At 52.9% G+C, this 14,476-nt stretch overlaps 1 protein-coding gene across 6 annotated transcripts in view; it reads right to left on the reverse strand.

Annotated features, from left to right (window-relative positions):
• REEP1 (receptor accessory protein 1) overlaps positions 1–14,476 on the reverse strand; it is a 125,408-nt gene that overhangs the window by 6,071 nt on the left and 104,861 nt on the right. For 5 of the 6 annotated variants that reach the window (XM_055088867.1, XM_028496709.1, XM_055088866.1 and 2 more), the window contains 2 exons: positions 10,348–10,525; positions 5,706–5,741 (listed from right to left, as the gene is read on the reverse strand). In XM_055088867.1, the coding sequence (XP_054944842.1) occupies positions 5,706–5,741; positions 10,348–10,525 (214 nt within the window). Of the gene's footprint in view, positions 1–2,360; positions 2,569–5,705; positions 5,742–10,347; positions 10,526–14,476 lie in introns of those variants that run through there. The other variant, XM_028496710.2, reaches the window with a different exon arrangement.

Consider the following 14,476-nt stretch of genomic DNA (forward strand, 5'->3'; position numbering starts at 1 on the left):
GGAGAATCTAGCAGCAGTCTTCCCCTCAAAAACGACAGCAGGATTCCTGTTTTGGTCTGCCGTGACTAATCCACAGGGAAAGCACCAGAATGGATTCATGTCACTGAGTGCACGGTATTTTTGCAATGTTCAGTGCTGAGCATATTCCATGTCATCTGGCCACGTGGTCCTATCTCAGTCGAGATATAAAATACTTCCTGCCCATACCCAGTTTATCTGACACCCAGAGACACATCTTTCTAGGCTTCGTATATTGTTTTTACCTAGAATCGCAGAATGCACAGCCAGGGGGACCTGGTCCAACCACCCCGAGGCCTGCAGATAAAAACCAGAGCTCTTTCTGGGACACCCTGCTACTTCTCCCAAAAACATTTTCGGCCACCAAATGTGCTCTCTCCATCAAAAGGGGAATAACGGCACCCGGTGTGGGCTTAGTAAAACTAACAGCAGAAGCCTAATCTTGAGCCGCTTTCCCGGGCATTGCTGCTATACTCCCAACAGCCGGCAGGAGGCAGCACGAGAGCAGGGCTGCCTTAACCACGGATTTCAAAGCTGAATTGTAGTCTGGGAGCAACCCGCTCAGACAGCACCTGAGTTAAGAGCCAAGCCCGAGATCATTAAACTTCCTTTGCGTTTTTTGCTCCAGTGCATCCCCCAGCCTGTCTCCTCCGGGTTTAGGTTCCCTCTGGTCCCTTCCCCTGGCCAAATCAGCTGCATCCTTAGGGCCGAGGAACAGGAAGGCTGGCAACTCGAGGGAGCCCTCCCTGAACGCTCCGGTGCTGCCTGGGACCAGCTGCTGCTGGTCCAGAGAGACCAGAGAGCTGCTCCCAGCGGGGCTTGGAACGTGTACCACGTGGCCTGTGCTGCGCACCCTGCTTCTCCTGTCCGTCGGTCTCACTGCCTCAGCCCCACAGAAAGCACCCTGATCTATGGCTGACGATCCTCGGCCCCTCTGAACACCTGACCCCGGGGCTGTGCCCACAGTGGCCGCTCGTCCACTAACCGAGGTGGAGACCTGACATCATCTCAGAGGGCTTGGCTCTCGTCCCAAATCAGAACTCGACACCTATCACAAGGACATTCCTTCTGGACACCTGACAGGAGGAAAAAGAGACAGGCCAGCCCAGGCCCGAAAGCTCTCAGACCAGGCCAGAAACTGCAGGAGCAGCCTGGCCAGCTCCGTCCGCCCCAGCACGGAACCCCACACCCTGAGAACGGGCGAGGGGACTGGTTTGAGTCTGTGCCTCTGCACACGTGGTTCCCTCTAAATCCGGGGCCAGGGCTTTCTCTGTCCTGATCACTCTGGCTTTCAGAGGGCGGCCCAGAGTCACCAAAACATCCTCAGGCATCGAACAATTCAGCCTGCTCACGTGGTCTGGCTTCACTGAGGCTGAGCGATGAACTCACCCGTTACCAAAATAATAACAGTAACCATAACAACAACTATCTCAGGACTGAAACAAAAACGGCTTTGAGTTTGTTCTCCACTGCATCCTTGAGCATGGACTAAAGGGTAGAAAGGAAGTGACCCTCTGGCCCACTCGGAGTGATGGATCAAGGGGAACCCAGATATCCAGGCAGGAATAGAAAACAATCATTCAACTCAGCAGAGGTGGGGAGCAAAGGAGGTTAGTGTGGGCAGCTTGGGGGGCTGGAAGTAGCTTCGGAGGGAAGCCACAGAGAGAACCTGCTAAAAAGAGAAGAATCACACACTGCTCCCTGGGTTCATGGAGGGTTTCTGCCAAGAATGTTGTTTGTAATGTTCTGCCTGACTCTCGGGACCCACGGTGGACAAGCTGAGCCTCCGGTTGGCTACCGTGTTGTGACGCTGAATCTCTTAACTGCGTTTCCCTCTTTGCACTGGCTGCCAGGAAGCCCAGCATCTTGGACAGTCTGTGACTTTGTGACATGCACTTAAACTTTTCTTCTCACTCTGCCTCCATCTTACCTGCCGACTCCCTTTCTCTCAAGCTTCGTTTTTCTTAGCTGGTTCAATTTATCATCTGTATTTCCACAACCAGACTTAAATCCTTTGTGGACCGGGGAGGACTATAAATGAAGATATAAACCCCACAGAAGCTGGTCCCACCAAGACGGGCACCAAGACGAAGATGAGTGGCTGGGCAGAAAATTCGACGGTGGGTCTCCTCAGCACTCCTCTCCCTCTAGATCCTAACAGAATTTGTAAGGAACGGCAGCCAAGGCCTTGAGCCCGCAGAGCTGACCGTGGTGGTGCCCGAGGCTGCGCGGCCTCTAGGAAAGGACAGGGGTCGCCCTTATTTTCCAGAGCGGGCGAGTGAGTGTGTGGCCTTGACTGACGTTCTGTATTAGCAAACGTTGTCTACAGCAGGCTAGGAAGCAGCTGCACCTCTTCTCTCCGTGGAGAGGCCAGGGAGGGAGAAACTCCCAGCCCTCCAAGGCCGAGCTGGTCCTTCTGCGGGAGGCCCGGGCCTCCCCGTCCCACCAGTGCAGCGAACACCCCGGGTTAGCAAACACTCCCCCGCAGCACACGTTAGTGGGAGCGGTTAATGAAAGTCAGCAAAGGCATCTGGAGGAGTGCACGCCCATCTGGAACACTCACATCAGCGTCCCCGACAGCCACCGAGGAGAAAGAAGAGAATATTCTGTTAGGGAAGGACCTCTGGGGATGGAACTCACACACACAGGTATACACACACGGACACACGCTCTCTCTCTGCCCGCGCTCCAAACCTCTGACAGCTCCGGATGCTGAGGAAAGAAACTGCCCCGGGGCCACCCTCAGGAAAGATGCAATTCTCTCGTTCTTTTAATAGAGAGGATAAAAAGAGATGACTCTGCCTTTTATATGTCCCATACACTTGATTTTTTTTAAAAAAGGAAAAAAAAACACCCACCTCTATGACTAATTTCAAGCAGTAATAGAATTCAGTTTTCAGCTCTGTATAACATCAAGGCAGGTAGAGAGAAAAGAGGGGAGAAAGGGCAGTAGGTAGGAGCGGGAGAGAGAGAGAATAACAGAAGCACAGAAAAAGAGAGACAGATGCGTAGGAGACAACGGGAAACGATTAACAGATGGGCAGGAATGGAGCAGAATGTTCTCCTGGGGCCTGAGACGCACAGATGGAAACCATTTCGGGGGACCAGGAGGGCCCCTCTGACCAAAGCGTCTGTGACCCCCTGAAATCCTCTCTCCCAGGATCACTGTCCCAGCCCCGGGCGTGAGACCAACCTCCCCCGACACCATCTGCTGACACTTCACACTCAGCACCCTTCACCCGCAGAAAACGGGTCAGAGCTGGAAGGGCCCCAGGGGCAGCGAGCTCAAACGCCCCCCTCCCCTTTACAGAGGAGGAGACTGAGGCCTGGAGAGCCAAGGGGTTTTCCCACCATCACAGAGGGAAATGGTGTGGACAAATCACTAGCTGGTTCCTCGCAAGAAGACCTTAGGGAGACGGGGAAGAACTCCAGGACCCTGGGTGTCAAGAGGGCCAAGGAAGGCAGGGCTGGGGCAAAGGCTCCCAGGTCACAACTCTGAGCAGGGCCACCCCAGCCGGAGGCCTCCACCGAGCCCCACCTGCTGTCCAGTCCCCAAGAAGCCCCCATCCCCGCAGCTCCCAGGAAGACCGAACTCTACTCAGTTCCCACAATCAGCTGTAATTCTATTTAAACGTACTGCAAAGGCAGCCTCTGATTATGAAACCACCAGGTGTCATGGGGAGGGCGAGGGCTTCCCAATGCAGAGAGCAGCACAGAGCAGGCCCACGAGGCAAGAACGGAGGAGAAGGCAGCTCTCCTCTCCCTGGTCCCCCAACTGACAAGATCCCGGAAGGAGAGGCTTTCTGAATGGCTCATGGAATTTACAAACTCAAGATTGTAAAGGCTGACTAGATAGAAATAACCATAATTGCCTGGGACACTGTGGTTGTTTCCCACGAACCAGTACGTCCACCAGGCTCGAGTCTTGGCCGCTACCGCTGGTAACAGCTGCGTGCAGCCCCTCCGTTTCTTTTATCCTCGCTGAGCATATATACATCCTCTGTTTCAGCACGATGCTGGTCTCTGCAGCCCTGCTCAGGACTCCTTGGACCGTCTGTTCTCATTAGGTTTATGGCCTCCAAAACTCCCACGTCTTCTACAGACCTTTGAAAACCTCAGCACTGAAAAGTCTTAAAACTGAAGAAATAAAGGGAAAACAGGACCCTTCTCAGAACGCAGCTCCACGTCCTCCTGCCCCCCACAGATATGGGAGGCACAAGCCACGTCTCAGTGGCACCGGGGCTGGGGGCACAGGCAACAAGGGTGCCAGGAGTGCCTGTCTCCTCCCCTCACACCAGCCAGCGGCTGCAGGCCAGGGGCGGCCCCTCTCGCCTTCTGAGCCAAAGGCACCTCCTTCATGGAGGGGAGCAAAGGGGGCTGGGTTAGCCCAGCACCGTCTCTGGTCCCTCGCGTGTCTGGTTAAGGTCAGGGAAAGCGCAGGAGCAGGTCAGGAGAGAACCGTGTGGCTAAGCTATCACCCACACCCAGGGAGGGTAGCAGCAGGGGCCTGCCGGGCTGGGGAGAGCCCAGGCCCCTCCCCTCCCTGAGGTCTCCTGGCTGTAACAGTAATCACCCTCACCACCCTTCAAAAAGCCCTTTCACCAAAAAAAAAAAAAAAAAAAAAAAAAAAAAAAAAAAAAAAAACCCCTTTCACAGACATTTTCACAACAGCACAGCGAAGTGGGGAAGCGGGGATCTTTATCTCTGTAGCAGGGGCCTGCCGGGCTGGGGAGAGCCCAGGCCCCTCCCCTCCCTGAGGTCTCCTGGCTGTAACAGTAATCACCCTCACCACCCTTCAAAAAGCCCTTTCACCAAAAAAAAAAAAAAAAAAAAAAAAAAAAAAACCCCTTTCACAGACATTTTCACAACAGCACAGCGAAGTGGGGAAGCGGGGATCTTTATCTCTGTTTGAAGCAAATCAAGGCTTAGGGTGGTTAGGTGATTCGCACATAGTTACACAGCTGGTAAGTGGCAAAGCAGGACCAGGGCTCCCTTGGCTGCACAAGGACCGAAACCCCTGGGGCTCCGTCACTTCAGAGGAGCTGGGTAAGTGCCCGTGTCATCATCACCCAGAGCACAAGGAACTATGACCCTGGGATGGTTTTAACATAGGTCCACACATTCTCTGACGCTCCTCCCTTCAAGAGGTGGAGATGAATTCCCCTCCCCTTGAGTGTGGGCTGGACTTAATGACTCACTTCCAGCAAACAGAATAAGGCAGAAGTGGTGGTGTGTGACTTCTGACCGGGTCCTAAAAGGTACTGTGGCTTCCTGCTTGCCCTCTCTCTCCTGCATCACTCACTCTGGGTGAAGCCAGCTGCCATGTTGTAAGGATGCTCAAGCAGCCCCAGAGAGGCCCGTGGGGTGAGGATCTGAGGCCTCCAGCCAACAGTCACAAGACAGCCATCTTCAGTCAAGCCTGCAGATGGCTGCAGCCCTGGCCGACATCCTGACCAGAACCCTTGAGAGTCCCTGAGCCAGACCACCCAGTTAAGCCGCTCCCAGATGTCTAGCCTGGCTTCGCTGTAGGGTAATACACGTTTGCTGTTTTAAGGAGGTAACCTCCTGACTCCACCCCCCAGATCCTGCAGCTGAAAGGGAGCCCCCAGGTCTGACACCAGCTCATGGTTAGAGCCTCCTCCCGCGGCGAGTCCCGCACGCTGCAGAGATGCTGGCTGTCTACTCACCTTTCCGGGTCCTGCAGGTGGAGCAGTAGGTACACACTGTGGGGATGGGGGCACCATCAGTGATAGCCCCCCAGTTGACGGGAACCAGCCCCAGGCAAACCGGGAGGTCCCAGGGACGTGTGGGGATCCCAGTGTGTTCAATACAGGGGTCCCAGGAATGTGGGTCTCTGTAGAGACACCGAGGTGGGGGAGAGGATCATTCCAGATCCGTCTTCCTCTCGGGTGCTAGAAAATGACCTTGCCTGGCCCACAGAGGTCAGTCCTTGTGTCCTGCAGCCCAAGGGAAGGCAGGGGATGACATCAAAGTTTCCTCTGAGAAGTAACTCCAACCGTGCCTGCCCAGATGCCCTTCCTCTCTCTGTCTCCCAGTTCAGAATGACCTGCAGGAAACTGACCGCTGAACCCTCAAAGTGCTCAAACGGCTAATTGGCTGCTACTTGACACAGTCCATTGGTCTTGGTGCGCAGCTGGGCCTTGGTATACAGTAGGTGCTCACTAAATACAGGCTGTCTCCAAGTTCATGGAAGGCAAGGATCATTTTTTCAACTCCCTTGTACCCTTCCTGGGGTTCAGTGCCAGGCTTTCAATAAATGGTGTCTGACAAAATGCCTCCCAGTCCATTCTGCAGGATGGGCGATGCAAACTGAATGGTGTTATTTTACACCGATGGGCCTATGTTTTCATTTTACATAAATTGTTATATCTTATTCCGTTTTGTACTTTTTTCACTAGGCCTCGTGTTTTCAAACTCTACCTATATGTACGTTGAAACTGTTGCTTCCAACGCTGCATGCAACTCCACGGGGTGCAGCCACCGCGTCTCGCCCATCGTCTCCCAGCCTGCCTGCAACAGGTGCCACCTGCCAGGGCTTGCAAATAACCTTGACTGCTCTCCTCACAAGCCTAAGATGTAGGAGGGATAGGGATTCTTGTGCCTTTTCTCCAGAGGAAACCTGAAGCGAATTGAGCTCGTTTTCTGTGCCAAGGTCGAATCCTCTGATAGCAGCCGCCTGGCGTATCATTCTGAGGAAGGTTCTGAGGCTGAATCTAGGCCCAGAGGGAACAAGTGCGGTGACTGCTTGGTGACATCTGCCTCGCCTGTGTTGCATTTACCGTCTCTGCACAGGCCCAGGGTCACTCAGCCAGGACGGAAGCCCAGACTGGGGGCCGTTTCCCCGACACGACCATGCCTGGCGTCCGAGGCTGGGGCGCTGGGAGGGCACACAAAGCTGGGCCTCCTTTGGCTGACTTCCTCCCAGGCACCCGGACCCTCCCCTCGGGGGTTACGACAGCCCCAGAGCCTCTGATCCGGGTGCTTTTGCCCCACGCCCAGACCCTGGGCCATCTTTCACTGGTCTCTCTTTCCGAGATGACTTTTATTTTAGGCCCAGAACAGCCGGGGCCAGGGCCAATGGTCCCTGCCCTCCCTGCTAGGTCAGCACCTCCCTTGCCGGCCCCCTGAAATCACAGGCGCCACGGCCAAGGGCAGGCAGTGAGGAGAGCAGGTCGTGCGGCAGCACAGCAGGCTCTCTGGTTCTCTGCGAACTCCCCCTGCTTGGCCTGCACTCCTGCACCCAGAGCGCTGCCCCTGGCCCCCGGGGCATGGCAGAGGACAGAGGGTGGCAGGGTCAGAACCAAACAAATCAGCCCAAATCCACGTCCATCTAGTGATTGTCTGGGAAGATGTTCAAAGCCCAGGGGATGCCTCCCATTGCTTTTTTTTTTTTTTTCCTGTATTGAAGTATAGTTGACTTACGATATTATGTTAGTTTCAGGTGTACAGGTGCAGTAATTCAATAATTTTATAGAACATACTCTGTATACAGATACTATAAATAATAATGGCTATATTCCTGTGCTGTGCATTGCATCCTTGTAGCCTATCTGTTTGATATCTGGTAGTTTGTAGCTCTTAATCCTCTCCACCCATTTTACCCCTCTCCGCCACCACTCTCCCCTCTGGCAACCACCGGTCTGTTCTCAGTATCTCTGAGTCTGTTTCTGTTTTGTTATATTCATTTGTTTGTCTCATTTTTTTAGATTCCACATATAAATGAAAACATACAGTATTTGTCTTTCTCTGTCTGACTTATTTCACTAAGCATAATACCCTCAGGTCCATCCATGTTGTCACAAACGGCAAAATTTCATTCCTTTTTATGGCTGAGTAATATCCATCACCTTTTAGACCCTACCAAACCTGTCTCTTTCCTAGTTCTGAAGCTGCCACGAATAATCCACCAAGGGGAGGTGTAGGCAGGAGGCCTGGATTCCAGTCCTGTGTGGCCTTGGCACAGTGTGTGACCTCTCTGAGCCTACTTCCTCTGCTTTGTTCACCTCTATAGTGACAATATAGACTCTAAGAGGGAAAGGGACTGTAGGGCCACCTAGGCCCACTTCCTAGCCAAAGCAGGAATCCCTCCCCAGAGCTTTGGTATATGACTATTTGACTTTGCTTTGGGCCCTTCCAACGTCAGGAATCTCACCATCTCACAAGGCAGCCCATTTCCGTCCTGGATACTTTCATATCATGACGTGCTTTCGTAGGTGAGTCAGATATCAACAAGAAGAACAATAGTAGCAGCAGCTACTACCTAGAGTACCAGGCATGACCCTAAGCACCTTTACGTGGATTATTTTGGTTGAATCCTCACGACAACCCTACAAATGGGGCTTGTCATTCCCTGTGCTTAGATAAAGAGTCTGCGGTGCAGAGAGGATAAACGGCTTGCCCGGGCCACACAGCTGGTAAGTGGCTACCCCCTTGGAACTCTACCCCACTGTTTCTAGCTCTGCCCACTGAGCCTCACAGAACTGGGGCCCTTTTTCTTCCAATGACAGCTTTCATTTGAGGCTTCGCAGCCGGGAAGCTGACCGAGGGTGGAGGCGATATCTAATTGCATTTCGCATCCCTCTTTCTGCGACAGTGCCCAGGAGGTCAGAAGCTGTAGATGCTCAAGGAAACCTGAGGGCCAGCAGGTGAGTGGAGAGAAGGCACTGGCCTAGGAGTCAGGGGGCCACAGGAGAATGCCACCAGCGGGCAGCCCTGGTGACAGCTCCCTTCCCTGGGCCTTTGTCTCTTCATTGGTAAAATCAGAGGATTAGACTGAGTGAACCCCAAGGTCCCCTCCCGCCTGGCCTTTTGGGATTCCATACTAAGTGCCCCTGGCACAGGGACAGGGTTCCCCTACCTGAGGTGGACCTCACCCCCATGGCCAAGCCTCCACCTCCCCAACGCTGCTAGGGTTAAAATCTCTCCCTTCCAATAGAAAAGCCACATTCTTCAATCCTGGGGCCGGGGGTAGAGAGGCCATTCCTGAGAGGGTTGGAACCTGGCAGACGCTGGGCCGGGCCCTGAGCCGTTCTCCTTTCCCTGGAGGGGGGCATGGGTTGTCATTCCCAGGGCAGTGGTGAGGCTCCCTCTTTCCCATCCATGTCTTAGACCCTCAGGTCAGGTGGGGCCCGGAAGGACCCCAGGCGCAGGACTGAGATGCCCCTGTAGGCTGCACCTCACAGCACACAGTCCAGGTCTAGGTGGCCTGGGTGTCCCTGTTTATACATTTAAGGGCAGGCTAGCCACCTGCACACGTCACAGCCAGAGATTCCAATAGTGGCCCAATTTCAGCCCCCAGGCTCAATTTCCCACCAGGGTGGAGGGGCAGAGGTGATGATCCAGAACGAACCCCTGCAGCCCCTTCCCCATCAACCTTCTGCTGGCAGCAGCAGTGCTCAGCTCCTGAGAGCCAAGTCCCTGTAATCTTCCCAAGGAACAGTCTGGGAAACCCTGAGTCCTGGTCCAACTCCCTAGTCCTCTAATCCCTGCCCCTACCTTCCACAAGCCCGAAACCCACTGAGGGATCCGACGTCAGTGGGTCCCAAATGTGGCTGCAACCTCGACAGCATCACATAATCACATACCAGGGTCTCACCCTAGACCTCCTGAATTCCCTGGCGGGGGGGCCCAGGACTCTGCACTTTTAAACAAAGTTCCAGGCCAATCCTGGCCCAGGTACCCCTCTACCGGGGTAGACACCGAGGCAGAGGTGTGGTTTCCGTAAAGCCCTGGCCTCCACGGGAATTAGACCTCAGAGCTAGTGTGGCCTTTGCATGTGGTGGCCGAGGTTATGCATGGGGCATGGGGGCTCAGGGACGGGAGGAGATGGTAGAGTGAGAGAGAGGACAGGAAATACCGTGCAGGGAAAAGGGATACCGTGCTGTAAGCCCTGGCTGGGTGGGAGGAGACACTCAGGTGCTCACGACAGGTAAGCCCTCCTGGGAGTGCGGGGTCGGAGACGAAGAACACAGAGAAAGCTGCCTTGGCCCAGGTCCAGCTGGGCCTGTCGCCTCTAGGCTTGGTCCAGGTACTACTACTTAACCCCCCCACCCCACCCCAGATAATCAGATGGAGGAGATGGGGCCCTCTGGTGCAGGTGACCTAACCCTGCCCCCCGTCAGAGTCCCCAAGGCCAGCCCTCTGTCCTGGCCCAAGTGGTGCTCTGCCCCTCGGCTGGCCTGGCACGGTCTGATGGACGTCTGTATGGGTGGCGAGTCCCTGGGGCAAGGGCCCTAGGGGGGCCTGGGTCTCTCTCCACAAAAGCAAGGCCTACGAGGTGGAAAAGAGGGGAACGGAAGTGACACCTACCTGAGCTGCCAGCGCTCTCAGAAGCACTCCTGGACATCTTAGGCTGGCCATGCTTGCCGCTGGCCCGTCCGGGCCCCGGTGGCGGGGGGCCTGAGGGAGCAGGGGCGCCGTCTCCCCTGATGGTGGAGAGGTCCTGCATGCTGAAGCTCCGGAGTCTCTCTGATAAGGCACCCTGTCCCTGGACACAACACAGGACGGGGCACACGTCAGAGGCCTGCCTCACAGACCAGGGCAGCCGTGGCGGGTGAATGCAACAGGGGCCAAGAGGGGGCTCTGACAATCAGCAAGGTGGAGACCAGTCCTCTGGAATACTCTGCAGAGGGGCAGCTGCCTGGTGTACTTGCAGGGAACCCTGAGGGGGTCCAGGCCCAGAATGTTCTAGGGCCTCCTGTGGGCTCAGGAATTGTTCTTCTGGCTCCAGGCTCCTTCCTCTCCTTCAGACGCCCCCCCACGATAAGCCAGAGCCTCAGCGAGACTTGGGGCCGAGGAAACGACTGCTGCCTTCGGTTCCTATTCTCCAGGGCTTGTCTGCGGCTTCTCAGGCTTTACATAAATAAAAATCCTTCAAGAGCTACATTTTGCTCAGTTCCCAGGACAGGAGAATCTAAATAGAATATCACAACTTAATAACCTATGCGCTCAGTCCTTACTCTTTTCAAAGGAAATAAAATGCAGACAGTATTTTTAAAATGTATGACAACAGCCATTTCTTTTATCTGTTCACATGACTGTTCATGAGTCGACTGCCACTGACACATTTGAGCTTCATAAAATACCCAAAGGTAATGAATCAGGAAGGAAAAAGATGATATTAAAAAAAAACACACACGCAACAAAACACTGTTGACTGTAGCCATTTCTTATTCTGAAGGAGCCACAGAAGCTGTCTCGGGGGAAACTGTTCCTTTGTTTAGGAAAGCAAGATCAATCCATTATACTTATGAAACGGAAGGGCCTCGCTGTCTGGATGAGAGAATCTGTCAAAGTGAAAGGACTATAAGGAAGGCACAGGGATGATAGTATTGCTTTAGGTGTGCCTCAGGGGGCTGGAGGGGGAGACTCATGTTTGGCGGAGAAGGAAACCTGAGGGCGGAGGGGCTGGTAAGGAGACGTGCATCACTGAGAACTGGGCTGGCATTTGGAGCAAGAGGTGACAGGCAAGTAACCACTAGGCAACTTGATAAACTTGGGTATCTTCAGAAACACTCGTGGGCATGCAGACCTCCCCCCATAGGTACATGGGATGCATGGATGGGGGGCGGAGGTATTTTATTTGAATAATGAAGGAAAGAGTAGTCCTAGAGGGCTAGAGGACGCGGGGACCATAGGCACCGCAGATAGAACAGAACCAACAAATCAGCACAAAATCAGCGAGAGCAGCTAACAAGGGCTCTGGGCTGGGGGGTGGGACTGATGAAACCAACAAGGGCCATGACAGCATTAGTAAGAGGCTTTCAGAGATGGCAGAAGGGATTGGAGATTTTTTTTCACTTTACTTAAATAGTAATGAAAATGAGCCAACAAAGCACAGTAATTCACTGAAGTAACTTTAGCAAAAGAGTCAGTTAGCTAAAGGAGCAAACGCAGAATGAGTTCATTAGAGGCAACGGGGAAAACAAAGGAGCTTGCAGACAGTTTTAGAAAAAATGTCAGAATGAAACAAAGATGCATTAAAATATGAAAAAGATAAGTTCTCAACCTACCAAAGATATTTCAAAAACCATGTCTCCAGGAAACTAACAACAGCAGAAAGAAAACTATTTAAATAATCAAATATATATACAGGACTTCCCTGGTGGCACAGTGGTTAAGAATCCACCTGCCAATGCAGGGGACACGGGTTCAATCCCTGGTCCGGGAAGAGACCACATGTCGCGGAGCAACTAAGCCTGTATGCCACAACTATTGAGCCCACACGCCACAACTACTGAAGCCTGTGCGCCCTAGAGCCCACGTGCCGCAACTACTGAGCCTGCGTGCTGCAACAACTGAAGCCTGTGTGCCTAGAGCCCGTGCTCAGCAACAAGGGGAGCTGCCACAACGAGAAGCCCGCGCACCGCAACGAAGAGTAGCCCCTGCTCGCTGCAACTAGAGAAAGCCCACGTGCAGCAACGAAGACCCAATGCAGCCAAAAATAAATAAATAAATTTAAAAATAAATAAATAAAATAAATATATATATATACAACTAGAATTCTAAATCCAGGCAAAGGGGTGTTTGGAGGGCATTATGTGAGAAAGGCAGAAATCTCCCTGGTTGCCTCAGATACAGCTCCTGAACAATGGTGGGCAAGGGGTTTGAGGCTTCACCTTCTAGACATAACAGCTGGATGGTCTTTGCCAAGAAAATGAGGGGGGAGACCAGCTCCCCAGTATAATCCCCTCCAAATCCATCAGCCAATGACCCATGATTATTCTACTCAGAAACATTCAAGATGACATCTAGGAACTTCCCTAGTGGTCCAGTGATTAAGACTCCGTGCTTCCACTACAGGGGGCACAGGTTCAACCCCTGGTCGGGGAACTAAGATCCCACGTGCTGCGGGGGCAGGCAAAAAAAAAAAAAAAAAAAAAAAAGATCACTTCTGGGCAAAAAAACTAGGAGGGGCTTCATGAGTCTAAGTCCAAATAAATGGTGGCAGACTAACTCCTTCCCTGGGTCTGCCAGCTCTTACAAAGGCTCAGCAATGTATCTGAGGAAAAGAGGCAGCAGGCATCACACATGTCCATGACCATTTCAGCAAAGCACTCAATTCCAGTCCCAGAAGCCAGCCGGCCTGCTCCAGTATCACTAGCATCATGGAGACTGGAAGTGGCAGAGGTTAGGAAAGAAAAGGAGAGAATAATAGCTCAGTATCGACTGAGTCCTGTCTCAGAAGAAACCACGGCAGCATGGATACAGGCTCTTGAAAACAAATTAGCCCGTACCCATCAAAACAATCTGAGATGGTTCAAATCAATATAGCCCTTTCATCTGTAAACCTCTCAGCCCTGCTCAGTCTACTCCAAACCTCACCTCCATTCACTTTCCACCAACCTTATTCCACCGGCCAATTCAGCTCTGCTCTGAGAACCTTCGTTTTCCTATTCTGGGAACAGCCAAGAGTGGTTCTCTGGTATTTTGCAAAACTGCGTTCCTTATTTGGGGGAAAATAAATCTGGACTCCCTAAATTTGGAAAAGCTTAAAAACATATTCTCTAATTCAATGAGCCACATATTAAAAGCTCTGAGAAGTCGCAGTGTTCTGGGCTGTTTGACTCAGCATATCCCAAATGTATTTGACCACGGTTGGGATAGACGGTTAGTTGACCATCCAAAAGTCATTCCCAACTCCGTTCTCGAAATGGTGAGAAAAAAAACAGATTTCCCAAACTCCCTCCTGGCTATTATGCATGGCCATGTGATGCAGTTCTGGCCAATGGGAGGTAAGGGGAAATCTGCTGAGGGATTTCTGGGAAAGATATTTTCTCTCTCTCACAGGCAGAAGGAGAAAGGCCTGACGCTGCTCCTTGCTTTCTGCCTTTGAGTGTGGGAACTGCCACCTTGTGACAAGGAGACTCACAGCGACATCCACCCGGAGCCTTGGCATCACTAAGTCACTGGAATACTGACAGTGCCCATTTACTCCTAGACTTCTTGTGAATAATTATCATCAATTACAAGACATACATTTTTTTCACCTCTGAAAACCGGGGAGGGTCTTACGATTGCTGTTGCCTTGTCCCTGTTGTCACTGCCTACACATGAATGCATGTGGTTGTTATTCCCAGAGGCATGACCAGACAATGGAAACTCCTGACTGTTCACTGTTAACAAACCATTTAAGACCCAATTGGGACTTCCCTGGTGGCACAGTGGTTAAGACTCCGCCCTTCCAATGCAGGGGGCACGGGTTCAATCCCTGGTCGGGGAACTAAGATCCCACATGCCGTGCGGTGCAGCCAAAAGATTTTAAAAAAAAAGACCCAGGGCTTCCCTGGTGGCGCAGTAGTTGCGCGTCCGCCTGCCGATGCAGGGGAACCGGGTTCGCGCCCCGGTCCGGGAGGATCCCACATGCCGCGGAGCGGCTGGGCCCGTGAGCCATGGCCGCTGGGCCTGCGCGTCCGGAGCCTGTGCTCCGCAACGGGAG

This window comes from Physeter macrocephalus, chromosome 12 (genome assembly GCF_002837175.3).
Source record: "Physeter macrocephalus isolate SW-GA chromosome 12, ASM283717v5, whole genome shotgun sequence".
Lineage (NCBI taxonomy): Eukaryota > Metazoa > Chordata > Mammalia > Artiodactyla > Physeteridae > Physeter > Physeter macrocephalus.